This window comes from Malaclemys terrapin, chromosome 1 (genome assembly GCF_027887155.1).
Source record: "Malaclemys terrapin pileata isolate rMalTer1 chromosome 1, rMalTer1.hap1, whole genome shotgun sequence".
NCBI classification, from domain to species: Eukaryota; Metazoa; Chordata; order Testudines; family Emydidae; genus Malaclemys; species Malaclemys terrapin.
In genome coordinates, this window is record NC_071505.1 from 199,622,403 (window position 1) to 199,636,894 (window position 14,492).

A 14,492-nucleotide genomic window follows, 5' to 3' on the forward strand; every position below is an offset into this window, starting at 1 on the left:
ATTTTTATTGAATTACCTCATATATCTCATGGTTTAGAGTCTCCACGATGACATTATCACCTGACTGATCAATGCGAACTACAGGACTCTCCAGTTTAACTCTGCCTTTGAGGATGTCCTTTATCCTTTCTGTAATCTGACTGGAACCCCCAACAAACTTCCGCTCCTGGAAACAAAAAACCCCACCAAGGAATCATCATTAGAGTAGAGTCTATAATAAATTCTATTAACACATGAGAAGATCAGGGTCAGATTTTCAAGTGCACAGAGCCCACAAAAAAGGCCAGATTTTCAAGAGTTGTTTTGAGTTAACTAATCAAGTTATCCAAGTACACTTTTTACTACACTTATATTTAGTTTGAAGTACACTTGCTTTGTATGCTTGAAAGATGCTCATACATTCAATGATAAATGACCATGGAAACCAAAATGGCAGATATTACAACAGCAGCAAAAAAAAAGAACTATGTTGAAGAGATGTGGGGAGGGAAGTTAAATAAATTGTCCTGATTTAACTTGAGGCCTAGATTGATTAGATGCCACATTGTACAGAGCTCCCATAGATGATAATTTGACACCTTCAAACACATATTGAACTCTTGCACCGTGTAAACTGATTATTCATCTTTTCATTAACTGCAGAGAATGTGTTAAGTTTGTGCAATGGAAAGGGAACACCACACTTGTTCATTATGGTCTCAAGAAAGGAAACATGTATGACATTCTGTACCTGCCCCCCATTGGTTACGGAAAATATCCTAGTTGTCCCCCCACACAGCTTCAAGTACCACAGGAACCAGAGAGCCGAGACCTCATGTGGCTCAGAGGTAACATTGATGTTCACAAAGAGAGTAGCAAACTCTCTGGCAGTTCTGTATGCAAAATAAAAGCAAAGACAACAGGGTTAGGAAGTAGATATTAGAACTGGGTAAAAGTTTTTGGATAATTAGTACATTCACCAAAAATGCATTTTTCAGGACCCTGAACCAAATCACAAATTCAGGTTGAACTTAATAGTTTCAGCTGAAAAAAAAACAATTTTTTTTTTTGCAAATGTCAAAATGTTTTGGTTTTGACGTTTTGTTTTGGAACTACACTTTCAAAATGAAATAGGATTTCAAAACAATATTTAAAATATTTAATTGCACCTGAACAAAATGTCTGCATTTTTTTTTTTGTTTTGGTGAGAAAAACCATAACAATTCTGTTTTGGTTCAAAACAGGGTTGTTTGTTGTTAGCCACTGAACTTAAATTCAATTATTCACTAAACTCTAATACATATTACTTTGCTGTTGGCTATTAGTTTTTCATTATTATCTTTAAACAAGGTTATTACCCAAAAGCGCACAGATCATTTTTGCTCAATTCAATTTTTGGCCTGTAGAAAGGACTATTTGAATACGTTTATATGAACCTCCCTACCATTTACCCATTCTTATTTACCCTGCTTCTTAACTAGTTTCCCAGTTGCCACTATTGCCACAAAACAACTATTTTTCTCAACAGGAGATGCATTTGATAGCCAGTTAGTGGAGGTCTTCTGCCTTTCTCCTCCATGGGGAGCTCATCAAGTACACCACTCCCATGGTTTGATACGTCCCTGGTAGTTTAAGGAGTACATTTCCAAGGCCACTCCTTACTCTCCCACATCTCACTGCAATAAATTTTATTGCCTAGTCAAATTTAAGTTCTGCAATGTACAGCAACGGCAGCAATCATAGTAAATATATAAACACAGGGACAAATTCCCTGCTGGTGTAACACCACTGAACACAACATTCACCTGTATTTCACTTGTGATTTGTTAATTAGTATATACTAAGATCATTTATGAAAGATAGTCAAAGTGCTTCCAGATAAAGTTTCATTAACAGAGAGAATCTCTATTGATTTGCTGAGGTAACCAACTTAGCAAGCTATCTCTGATGGAATATGTAACTTTTGAACTTTTACAGCCTTTTCTTCCTTTGGCTCTGAGGGTAGATTTATTTTCTTAGGCATGCACTTTACTTGCCTTTATAAGTTATTGGTGTGGATCTGAAAGCACCCAGCATGCAGAAAGATCAGTTTCCTACTTATAATACTACCATTCTGAACAGCAGCTAGGAAACTTTGATTGGTTTGAAGGGAATAAAGCAGAGAGAGTTTTGAGTTTTTGAACATATCTCAGCTCAACATCCCTATTAAGATTACAAGAATCAGCAATAGAATCAGTTTTGTTCACATTGCACAGAAGCACCGTAGCATACAGATTATTATAAATCTAGTACTGCTTATACATCTGTGAGTTATTGACTTAGAAGCAAGTCCATTTGGTGTAGAAAGGGTTGCTCAGAATTACTTGTATAGACTATAACAGTGGTTCTCAACCCATTATGGGCTGCATAAGCAGCTCTCTGTGGGTTATGTGGGCCACATCCACACGTGTGTGTGTGTGTATACACACACACACACACACACACACTGTATGGCCCTGGGGATATCACATGGGCCGCAGCTGTGTGCTGATTGGGCTGCGGGTTGAGAACCACTGGACGACATGCATGGGCAGACAAGTGGCTTATAAAATTAACTGTATGGAAAATATCATGCAATAATGATCAGGACAGAAACCAAGTGGCCATATTCTGTAAGACTTCGAGCAGGAGAAGGATTCGGAGAAGCACAATACCTTGAGGGAGAAAGTAGTCTGAAATCCTTGATATAGTACTAAAAACTAGTAAGAAAGAAAAGGCAAACAGTGCTGAGCTGCCTAAATAAAAGGTACTGTACTAAATACAGAGGAGGAAGCTATTCTAGTACAGTGTAAGGGAATGGCACAACAAGGTGGGATATGTTTAATACAGTCTACCTGGTTCTGTTTGCTTTATTATAGTGAGGATTCTATGAAATGGGGAAGGAAGAGCAGACCACAACTGGAGGTGTTGACTCCACATCCATGCAGTGGTGTTTTTATTCACATAGCACCTGGAATGTGCATAGCATTTTATAGACAAGGAAAAGACAATGCCCATTCCCACAAAAGCTTACAGTCTAAGATGGTGCTGCCAGGTGCCGAACACCCACAGTTCTCACAGGAGACGCTCAGCTCCTTGCATGTTCAACTCTCTTAACCTGCCCTCATAGACCATCTGCTGTAAAACCCATATATCATTTTTATTTATGATGTTTGGGCTTGCTCTAATTTGTCAATTTTTTTATATACCACACCGCCAAAAACTACCCTAGTTGTGGCCTCACTAATGCTGAACAAAAAGAAACAATCATTTAACTTGTTTTACATGGGGACTTCTGTTGAGACAATCCAGTATCACATTTGCTGCCTTTGTGACAGCACAGCACTCTTAATGCGTTCAATTTATCATCCACTATACCTTTACAACCTTCCCTCTTCCTACTGTCTATCCAATTATCCTCTATTCTTTGCTTGAGCATTCAATTATTTCTTCATAGATTAGCCACCTTGCCTTTGCCCTTACTGAATCTCATTTCAGTGATTTCAGAAACTTCTAATTTGTCAGGCTCATTCTATATTTTTAACTCTCTCCTCTTAAGTGATTACAATCCATTTTCCCCTTGTGTCATCTGCAAAACTGCAGTCTGACCTGACCCACTTGAAGTCAATAGGAGCATGATCAAGACCTCCGTAAGTGCCCTTTACACCCCATCATATAACGTGCCAAGGAAGCTAGAGGATTTTAAAGTAAAATGTTATCTACTTGGTCCAGCAAATTTTGTCAGCCAGCTCTTTCATTGTCATTTTGTCCCATTCTGCAGCATGTGGGGCCGTCCAGGGTGCATCAGCAGGGATCTACAAATGAAGTCAAAATATTAAACTTAGTGCATAGTATATTACTACCTAGTCATATTTAGTTTGCAGCCCCAGGCCTGCTAATATAGTGGGTCAAATTTGCCCCCACCTACTGGTACACTGGTGTAAATCTGGACTTCCTCAATAGATACACTCTTGCAAACCCAGAGTATACGTGAGGGCAGAATGTGGCCTTTTATGAACACTGTAAAACTGAACAACACATTTAATGATGATCTGCTGCCTACAAGTCTCAACATAGGAATGCACTACTGTTTATTTGAATCTTGTCAAAAGAAAGGTATTAGAGATTTCTGGGAGAAAGCATGCAGTATAGGTACATCATAATGCATGTACCTGATCGTGCAAAACCTTACACATGTGAGTAACTTGTCCTTGTGTTAGGAAAGTTATAGATGTGTGTAAGTCTTTGCCAGATTGGCCCCCCGTTCAGTAGTAGGGTTATGGAACAGTTGACAGATATTTGAAAGTTTGGAATCCTCTGCAGGGATTTTTTTGCACAGTGGATGGTCAAGAATTTTAAAAGTTCCATTTCTGAAGCATTTACAAATTTTGATTTTAAAAATATCACCACTCTGAACTAGCCATCTTACGCAGCTGCCCATGAACATCAATATAATCATAACAGGTATTTCTAGGGAGAGATAGTAAGCCTCCACGCCCCTTCCTCCCCGCCCCCAACTCCTGGCATGGCCTTCCTGGATCTTCAGTAGGGATAAGCAAGTGCTAAGCACATCCGCTGCTTTGCCCCATCCTTGAGCATGTGGGCAGAGTCTTGACTTTGCCTCTTTCCCAATACATTGGACAACACAGCTGCGCCACCACAGGAGGTAGTACTCCCCTACTGGTCTGGATTAGTAACATATTGCTCCCCAAGCCAGGCAGGAATCTTACCTCTGTGACGTACAGTGCTTTTCCTGGGGGCCCTGCAGCTATACCTTTTATAAAGGGTAGACTGTCTAAACACAGTCTAGTCTTCCATGGTCCAGGGTTTGACATTTTTAAAAGTCCTTTAGTAAAAGAGCACATTTCAGCCTCCAATCTTTAGCCATAAAATCACTTCTACCCTTTCAGTGTACGTGCCCTGATATTGTTCAGTGTTTGTGGTTGTTGTCTGACATGCCATATGGGAATTCTGAAAGGGTTTTTCTGAACCTATTCCCTATGACACCAAGACCGATGGTGTAATCTCATAATAGATATATATGCAGTCCGCATTTATATCATACCTCTTTCCCCATTTCATTCATTGTCCTCCACAGATTGTTATAATCCAGGTAAATTATGGGATTCCATACTGGAGGGAATGCACCCTGGAATGGGTAGGACTTCCCCTGAAATGCACAAATAAAGGTAACTAACTGAGATACAACACAGAAAATGGATCAAGGCTTCGCGGCAGCACAAATTAAACAGAAATTGCAATTACCAAAGCAATATTATAATTAACTTTCAACCCAAAAATTCTTTGTAAATGAATCCTGGGCAAATTTCTGCTGTGAGAAATGCTGATCAACAAGTAGGTCAGGTGACAAACAAGAAAACCAAGTTGTCTTAATTGGATCCCAAAATTCAGTTTTTGTAGCATCTGGTTTCAGATAATAGAGCAGATTTCAGCCAGGCCTGAGGGTTTGTCTACACATAAAAATAATCTGGAATAAGGTAGGGTGTGACTTTAAAATAGATTAGCGATTCCTGATTAACTCCATGTATGGATGCTCTTACTCCAGAATAAGACTGTCTTAATGCACAAAATAGCCACACACCAGAAATAGCTATTCTGGAATAACTCCTCAGGAAGACAAGTCCTAAATGTTAAGTATTCCTTGCTGCTAAGCCTGTTACTGATGGTTGAAACTGAGACGATTTGGTGGTTCACACTGAGCAAGCAACCAAAAGTTTGGATAAACTCTAACTAAGCTTCAGAACTATCTGAATATCTTTGACTGCAGTCACCAATCATCAGTCACTAGGCTTAGAAACTTGGCCATATTCCTTTGTGATATGATGCATCCTGAGACAACACTAGCATCAAACAAATTCTATACTAAAAACAAACCAACACAAAAAAACACCTCTAGATGTTTTTGGCTTCAGAAAATAATTCTTGTTATGAATACATACAAAAATGGATATGCCAGGAAACTGCTGCAGCTATACAGGCTACTTCAGATGACCCCGGGAAATAATTAAAATGAAAGTACATACAGGAAATGAATTTGAACAGCTGGTTCTCTTGACAGCTCTTATCTGGAGCTGGATCAACAGCCAACATTTTTTCCTCACCAAATCATTTTGAACCTGCTCCTGCTCCTATTGAAATCAATGGCAAAATTCCCACTGACTTTGTGTTGTATGGGTGTGCCCCCTCCTAACACCAAAACCCTACAAAAGGCCATTTCACCATCCGAGTTGGTGAGACTAGTAAAGAAGCCAAACCTCAAGATTTAGGGTCAAATTATGGCTGTCCTAGTGTAGATGTACTGAGATGGGAGGGTACAGGAGGCAGCTATAGTACTGCACAGGGAGGGTGGAGTGAGCTCTCCTGGCATAGCCAGTAGCATTTTATCCCTCAGTAAGGTGTAGCCATGATCCTTCTATCTCCACACAATGACTTGAGGCCAAAAGGCTGCTCTGGGATGGGATGGGGAATGTGGGCTATACCTTTGCCCCAATTGTAGCAAGAGCTGGTTAGTGAACGTGCTCTCACAGCAAATCTAGGAGGTACAGTGCCAGCTCCTGGCCCAGCTAGGTATAATGCCTGGAGCCACTGTCACCTCCTCCCACTCTCAGTGCTGCTCAGGCTCCAAAAGTCCTTAACGTTTTGATTTTTTTTCCAAATTATGTTGAGCAATTGAAACAGGGCTCACTCCCTCTGGGTACTGATATGAAACTTGTTTAGCTCAGAGTTCTTTTGTACACATTCTCAACCATCTGGGCCACAATTTCTCTCCCATCTTTTTTAGGAGCGAGTGGGGTGGGAATTGCTGCCCATAATCTCTTCTCCACATCCCTCCAATGTGGCTGCAGTATGTGCACTTGCTGCTACTAGAATAGAATTAATGCTCCCATGAACCAGCTGCAAGGTAGTTATTCGGATCAAGACAAACTGCTTCCTCCTCTTTGGGCAGCAGCTCTAAAGTGGAATTTGGAAGAGAACAAGCTGTGCTGTAGGATGGAGCAGATACAAATGGATGGAAGCTGAATCATGATGTACTGGCTAGTACAGCAGAAGTCCTAGCTTGGTAAATTTATACTATTCATAATGGATAAATGCGATAGGAAGTATAACCACAGTTATTTGATTTTTTTAAAATCTTTCTCACTGCTTTGTTTAAAAAAAAAGTTATCATATTCTGCATTTGTGGAGCTTAACTATCATTAATCAGGACTCTAGATGCCTCTCACACACATACTCTTACCATAAAACAAAGTGATTGCAACTGAAAGGCAAAGGGCAAGGTCTAAGTTCACTATCTCACTACCTTAAAGATTAATTATTACTGAGGCTACAAAGCCAGGTATTGCAACGCAGAGGTCACAGCGAGGGAACGGGCAGAAATAAACTCTCCCTTCAGAATGAATGACAATATGAAAACTTCCCACAGCTCTATCTGCTGCCCGAATAGAAGGTGGAACAAACCTTACCCAACTCTTAGCTACAGAAAGTCAAGATAGAGACAAGAAGGAGGTACTCTCTCTTTGAAAGAAGCTCAGTTTCTGTTTACCGTGTAATAAAGACCCCTCTTCACACAACCTGGCAATATGGGTACTGAACTTCCATTGGGAATGGATTAGCAAACATACAACACCTCACATTTTAAGCCTATTTTACTCAATCCCAGAAAGTGTGTGTTTGTTTTTTTAAGTGGTAGAGTCACTTTTGTGTTCAAAATAAATCCCTCCCATCCCTTATTTAAACCAAGGCACTCCTTTATCAGTGTCCACTGCAAGAGCCAGATAATACTAGCTCACAGTAACTCTAGTATAGGCCTTTTCCCAAAGCAGCTCTGCCAATGTTAGCTGTTGATTCAATTGAATTAGGCAGCAAAATGCTCAGATACTCCAAAAACCTCTGCTCTGATTTACAGCAGTTAACTCTGAACGTGACAGAGAGAATCTGCACGCTCTCTAGCCATACTGGCTACGTCTACACTAGTGTTCTCCTGCACATTTCCCACGGCTGCACTAGCCCCGGTTCAGCTCCACTGGTAAGCACACTGGTGCTAGAGCTAGTGCTGACCGGCTGCCAGTATTTTAACCACCATGTAATGTTAGCCTGCTCAGAGCAAGTCTAGAAATGTTTAGCGTTATTTCTGACACTCATTTCTTCTTTTATTATCTACTATTATTGGTATTGCAGGATAGTGCCTAGGAGCCGCAGTCTCAGACCAGGACCCCATTGTGTTAGGTGCTGTACAAACACAGAACAAAAGGATAGTAGTCCGTGCCTCACAGAGCTTACAATCCAAACACTGAAATTATTGTGCTTTTATTTATTTTCTGTTGCTAAACTAAGGCAATAGCACTGGCTTAATATTGAACAGCTTTTGGTAACTGATTGGAATTTTAATGGTATTTGGGGGGCCAAATCCTGGGCCCTACAAAGTCAATGACAACATTTCTATTGACATTGGTGGGCTGAGGATTAGACTTTGGGTGAGGTTTTTGATCAGCAGCTCTGAAGACTAACTTCTTCTGCTGACCTACAGCACTGAGAGCCTGAGCAGGGAGGTCCAGCTACACCAGCACAACTAACACCTATGGTGTGTGTGACTTGCCTTTGAATCCAGACAGAGCTCTGGCACAGAAGGAATGCTTCCATGCCCTACCCCAGATGTGACAAACTGGCTCTCTAAAGAAAGTAGCAGAAAGGATCACTGGGGTTCTTTATTTACTTCCTTTCACCTGCTAAACTCTAGCGATTCTAATCACAGGGGCTGGATCTTTCCCTCAGAATTACTCCATTGTTCCCCACAAAGAAAGATAGAGGTGTGGCTGGGTAGGTGTGGTGCTGGTGACTTCTACAGCAATAACCTTCCTGGCCGGCCTGGACCCTGTGGAGAGACCTCAGGGAAGTCTGGGATCTGTAGATGGCGAAATGATGTGCTGTGTTCAGGGCGGGGGGGGAAAGAGTCAAGCGGGATGCACCTATTACTCCCCTCAAACCAATGAATTAGAACAGTGGACAATTAATACAGTGTGAGGCTGCGTTCTTCTGTGCCAGGGAAAGCAAGTTCAGGAGGAGTTAGATCCTGGAGAAAGCAGCAGCTGGGGAAGTCCTTGACTACATGGCTCCAATGGAGCCACACTGCCAGGGATCTAGATGGTAGGGCTGGGATTAGCGGTCCCTAAATCTGGCATGTAGACTCAGGACCTCCATGCAGATGGCCTGGGCCTATTGGAGACCTCAGGAGATCTGTGGAGCATGCGTGACTGGGGGGGGAGGGAAGCTGCTACTTCAACCCAAAGGACTGATGCTAGGAAATCTCCAAGGGGGAAATCATTGATCTATCTCTGCAGATGCTTATCCTGGTGCCCATCACTGTAGTTTCTGAACATCTTCCATCCCCATGCCACCTTCTTGCATGGGTGTTTCCAGGGGAAGGGGGGAATCCAGGCTAAGTGGTTATTGGCCCAAGAGTTTACATAACTGCTTTTAAAATTTGCCACATCCCAAGCAAGGCATCAGTGGAGTCTTTGTTCTTTACAGAAAGGTTCATTGCAGTGAGCAAGGGTTGAAATTCTCATTTTTATACTAGTTATAATGTTCTGGGTGGATTACCTTGAACTACTGTTTCCTTAACTGAAAAGCAAATAACCTACTGGCTTGGCTCCCATGCTAACAGTCTGGCTGCCTGACTAACCCACAGAGTTTATTTAATTTTTCTTTCCCTAGGGTGTTGAGCACTTTCCTACTGACTTTTAATCCTGCTGCCTGCCTGACTTAGCTACCTCACACCAAACAAAAGAAAACAATCTGATGCTCCACAGCTCAGTGCTTAACAAAAGCAATTTAGAGAGAAGGTCTCTGTTAGAGCTGCACTGTGCACATACAGGGCTAAACGGTGGCATTTAGCCCTGGGTAGAATGCACTTTGGAGCCATCTCACCCCAAGCAAAGTTCAGGGAAATGCAATCCCACCCTGAGCTTCAAGATGTGCAAGGGAAGTGCATAGCTGCACCCACCTTGAGGATGGCACGGCCTACTCCTGTCTGCTGATCTTGGGGGGGGGGGGGCGCGAGGGGCGGCGGGCAGAGGTGTGTGTGTTTGTGTGTGTGTTTTGAAACCTGTCTCCTCCCCCACGCCTCCTTTGCGGCAATGTGCACCCCGGTGGTACCTAGAAGGAGCAGCCCCTGTGCTCCCCTGAATGCAGAGACTGAGACTGTCCTTGGGCCTTGCACAATGCAAAACAGGTGGGGCTGGAGGGGTGGCTCCTTACGCCATCATGCCCTTCTTCCCAAGTGCTCATGCATAAGGGACAAGGACATTCAGATTTAGAATGTCTGTCGTTCCCCTTATTGGATCGGATTCTGCAGTTCACAAATCTCTACACAGACTTGCTCACAACCCTCACAGGCTGCACTTTCATCTTTTATTCTTAGGATACATCCACACTGGTAGCATGCTTCCCCGTGTATGGAAACAGACATGCTAGTTCTGCTTGAGCTAGTGCACTAAAAAGTAGCTAGGGCAGTTTGGGCTGCGATTTGAGCAAGCTACCAAAGGATGTACCCAAAAGGTCTGGGAGGGTTTGTATTCAGGCAGCGAGCCTGAGCTGCCACCCATGCTACCCCCAGCTACACGCTATTTTTAACGTGCTAGCTTGAGCAGAGCTAGTGTGTGTCTGCGTACCCGAGTTGGGAAGCATGCTCCCACTGCAGTATAGACGTATCCTTAGTGTGGAGGAAGCAGCTCTATATAAGACACCATGCTTTACATACAAACGATTGCCATTTGCCAGAAGTTCATATGCCTTGAAAATGCTGAGTAAATGCAGCACAACCAAATTTAAAAAAAAACAAAAACAAACCTGATTTTGTATATCAGTGTGAATGCTGCAGACAGACACAAATAAGTTGCACATTTTGTAAGAGGAGCTTCATTTAACACCACAGCAAGGCACCAACTGTTACGATTTCTAGAGGCTCCTGTTCTACTGACATGAAAGTGAAAATAGAGGATAATGGGACTTTCAAGGAAAGTAACAGATATCAGACCAAAAGAAAAAAAAAAAAAAAACACTGTCAACCAAATCTGTGAAGGAAGAAGTCCCCCTATTCCCCCTCATTCCTAAAACACTCTTAATGTCGATGGGGGACAATAAATAAAGAACAATCTTGCTGGAAAGATAGCCTAGTAGCTAAGCAAAATCTACATACCAAAACCAAATATATTTAGTGTTTCAGGATATGAACTGGCTTTTGACTCATGTTGGTTGACATGGTAACAAGTGGCGTTATTTCTATAGAAAAAGGGAGAACAAAAAATGGGAAAAGACAGACAGGTTTGGATTTGGATTTTTCAGGTACACCGTGGCTGCAAAGGAAATCCATCTACCAGTGAAAGCTCATGGTTCTTTAAAACTGCAATTAGTATAATACACTTTAAAAATTCCTCCCCCAGAAAGAAGTTCACAGAATGTCTTGGAGTACTTTAAATCCCTTTAGTTGCTTCCTAGCTAAATTCCCTTGCTTCTAAATTAAATGATTCCAAGCGATATCCTAGAGCAAAGCCTCCTGACTCATGTGGGAAATTACCGAATAAAAAAAATCTCTGAATCTGTGGTGGGGCATGAATGGTTGAAACAAAGTCTAAAGCTGGCTTGGGCTTCTTGAACAATCTGTCCATTCCCCTCTCGGATCTCAGCACAGTTGGAATGTGAACTTCAGAGACAAGCACTTGGGAATAGAGCTCCCTGTTTAACCACAACTAAACAAACAGTGCGACAACCCTTAGCTGATAGAGATACTATATTATAGTTAAAGAGAAATGTTTTCAATCTTTCCTCTGAGTGCTTTCCATTCAAATGTGGAACTTGGTAGCAAACCCACAACTGACAATTAATTAACCTGGTAATTTACATAGCAAATATTTTCCAGATGAATAAAGGAATTTCATGCCCATAATTCTATGTATCAAATAGTCTGCTGACCAACTCTACATTTTCTGGGATTTAGATTCCAGTAGTACCTACAATGTGCTAGGTGCTGTCCACACCCATGAAGACACAGCCCCTACCCTGAAGAGCTCATAATTTAAGAACCCAAGAAACATATGAATGGGAGGGAGAGGGATAAAACATACAAGCAATATATATATATTAGGGTGACCAGACAGCAAGTGTGAAAAAACGGGACAGGGCGTGGGGGGTAATAGGAGCCTATATAAGAAAAAGACCCCCAAATCAGGACTGTCCCTATAAAACCGGGACATCTGGTCACCCTAATATATATTGCCTTGAATGCCCCTCAACCTAGTCAATATTAGGTAGCTAACTTCTTGTACACATCACAGGAGAAATGGATTTTGAGAATGGATTCAAAGGGAGATAGTGTAGGTGCCATCTGAGAATGTGATATAACACAAAATACCAAGGGAATAAAGAAAGAGAGTAATGGATATCCCAGGGGAAAAAGCAAGCAGTTGAGGGCTTGAATTGCGGGGAGGGAGAGAGAAATAGACCAAGCTGTCAGGTTCTGTCCTAGTGTTTATGTGCCTCCCACAAAGACAAGGGGGATATCGGAGATTGATATGTCTACTCTTGGAGCTTGGGGTATGATTCCCAGCTCGAGGAGACATACTTGCACTAGCAGTCATTGAGCTAGTGCACTAAAAATAGAATTCAACCACCGCAGTGCAAGTGGCAGGAGGGGCTAGCCACCCTGATTATGTGCCTGTCAGAGACTCATGGTATGTACTTGGGGTAACTAGCCCATCTTGCCACTCTCACAGCCACAGCTACATTCTACTGTTAGAAAGCTAGCTCGATGAGAGCTAGCACAAATATGTCTCCTTGAGCTGGGAATCACATTCCCAGCTCCAAGTGTAGATGAACCCAAGGTTACATGAGACAACCAGTTATGGGTGGGATCTTTGTGCTACAGTGCAACACTGAATGATGATACACTGAAGGAGGACGAGGAGGAAGGGGAACCACTGATAGAGAAAGGAAGCAGCTTCTGATGGTTTTCTCTTTCCAGCCCCTGGAATAGCAATCCTACTGGAGAAAGGGAGGCTTTATTTATTTAGCACCTAAGGCAGTCGGCATGTTAAGAACTTAATCTGCTTTCTGTTGCTCTGTTCTGAGATTTCAGGAGCCTCACATATAGAAGAAAGGTAGCTCAGCAGGATTGCAAGGCCAAATCCAGGACTAGCCCACAGCATGTAGGATAGTTGACAAACTTGTAATTCTGCTTCTTATTCAGGAACACATTTCTATAACAAAGAAAGCTTATGGGAGAAGCATGGCCATTAGCTAAAGCAAGCATAATGAAACCTGGGATGAAGAAATCTGGATCTAAAGTGTCAAAATGGATTTAAGATATGAATTCATGTATCCTATTAGAGGCTCTTAGCACACAGAGGACAGGCAGAGCCATTTAAGAAGCAAAGGGGCCCATATTTGAGTTTAAATTAAACACAGTAGGCTAGATGGCCAAATAGTGCCATCAGCATAGCTTGATTGAAGTCAGTGGAGCTACACCAATTTACAGAGGCTGAAAATCTGGTCCAATTTATTTTGTAAGCACTGTAACAGAAGTGGAGCTGCTATGTAATAACCTAAGAATATTGAGATGTAATAATGCTATAAATACTGTAGGAACTGATATGTAATAATCTAAGAATATTGAGATGACAGTTTTAGGAACACTGTATGTGAGCTGCTCAGTGAGGGGAAGTTATTGTGCAATTGGGTTAAGACTTTCCTGTATGAATGTACTGAGCTAGCTTAAGTGGGGACTGGGGGGAAAAATAAATAGGAAGAAGACAATGGCCCAGATATGGACACTCCAGCACACACTTGCAAGGCAATGGGCAAAGCTATCTACTTCAAGGACTTTGAATCCTTCTCCAACAAAGTTGCAAGCCTTTTTCTGCCAAGACTAGGAATTAATAGATCAAAGAGCTACAAACAGTTAAAAGATGACTTGGTCTCTGGGACTTGGGGTGATCACAAAGACTAAGCAGCTTTTAAAGGAGACTCTCCATGAAGCAGGGGGAAAGAAATGGATTGAGAGTTAAGGGAACAAATTATGCAAACCCTAGAAGTCTCAGGAGACCTTTAGAAAGCTTAGAAACACCAGCATCCCCTTGGAAAGATGGTAAATGCCTGGTAGGCTAGACATATACGTAGTATGTTTTATAGTTTTTAAGATCTGTTTTTTCTTAAATGCTTTGGTTCTAAATAGGTAATATTTTGCTTTAAGGAAGCTGCCTGGTCATTGTTTACTACTGTCACTGCTCCCAGAGGGAACAGAACTGCAGGGTGTGAGCCTAAGTCAGGCCTGCTGAATTAATCATGGTGGATCACTGGGGACTGCAGCTAAGGCCTGATATGAGAATGAAGGAATCACGTGATTCCACCCCAAGAGAGAGGTGATGGCTAGAGGCTTGAGACCTGAGAGGAGGTGAGCTCAAAGAGATCAGAAGGGGTCA

At 42.0% G+C, this 14,492-nt stretch overlaps 1 protein-coding gene across 1 annotated transcript in view; it reads right to left on the reverse strand.

The window, feature by feature from the left end:
• LOC128823298 (amine oxidase [flavin-containing] A-like) overlaps positions 1-14,492 on the reverse strand; it is a 50,978-nt gene that overhangs the window by 10,974 nt on the left and 25,512 nt on the right. Inside the window, exons 4-7 of the mRNA XM_054005535.1 lie at positions 5,063-5,167; positions 3,721-3,812; positions 731-872; positions 17-166 (exon numbers count right to left, since the gene is read on the reverse strand). Of these exons, the coding sequence (XP_053861510.1) occupies positions 17-166; positions 731-872; positions 3,721-3,812; positions 5,063-5,167 (489 nt within the window). The remainder of the gene's footprint in view (positions 1-16; positions 167-730; positions 873-3,720; positions 3,813-5,062; positions 5,168-14,492) is intronic.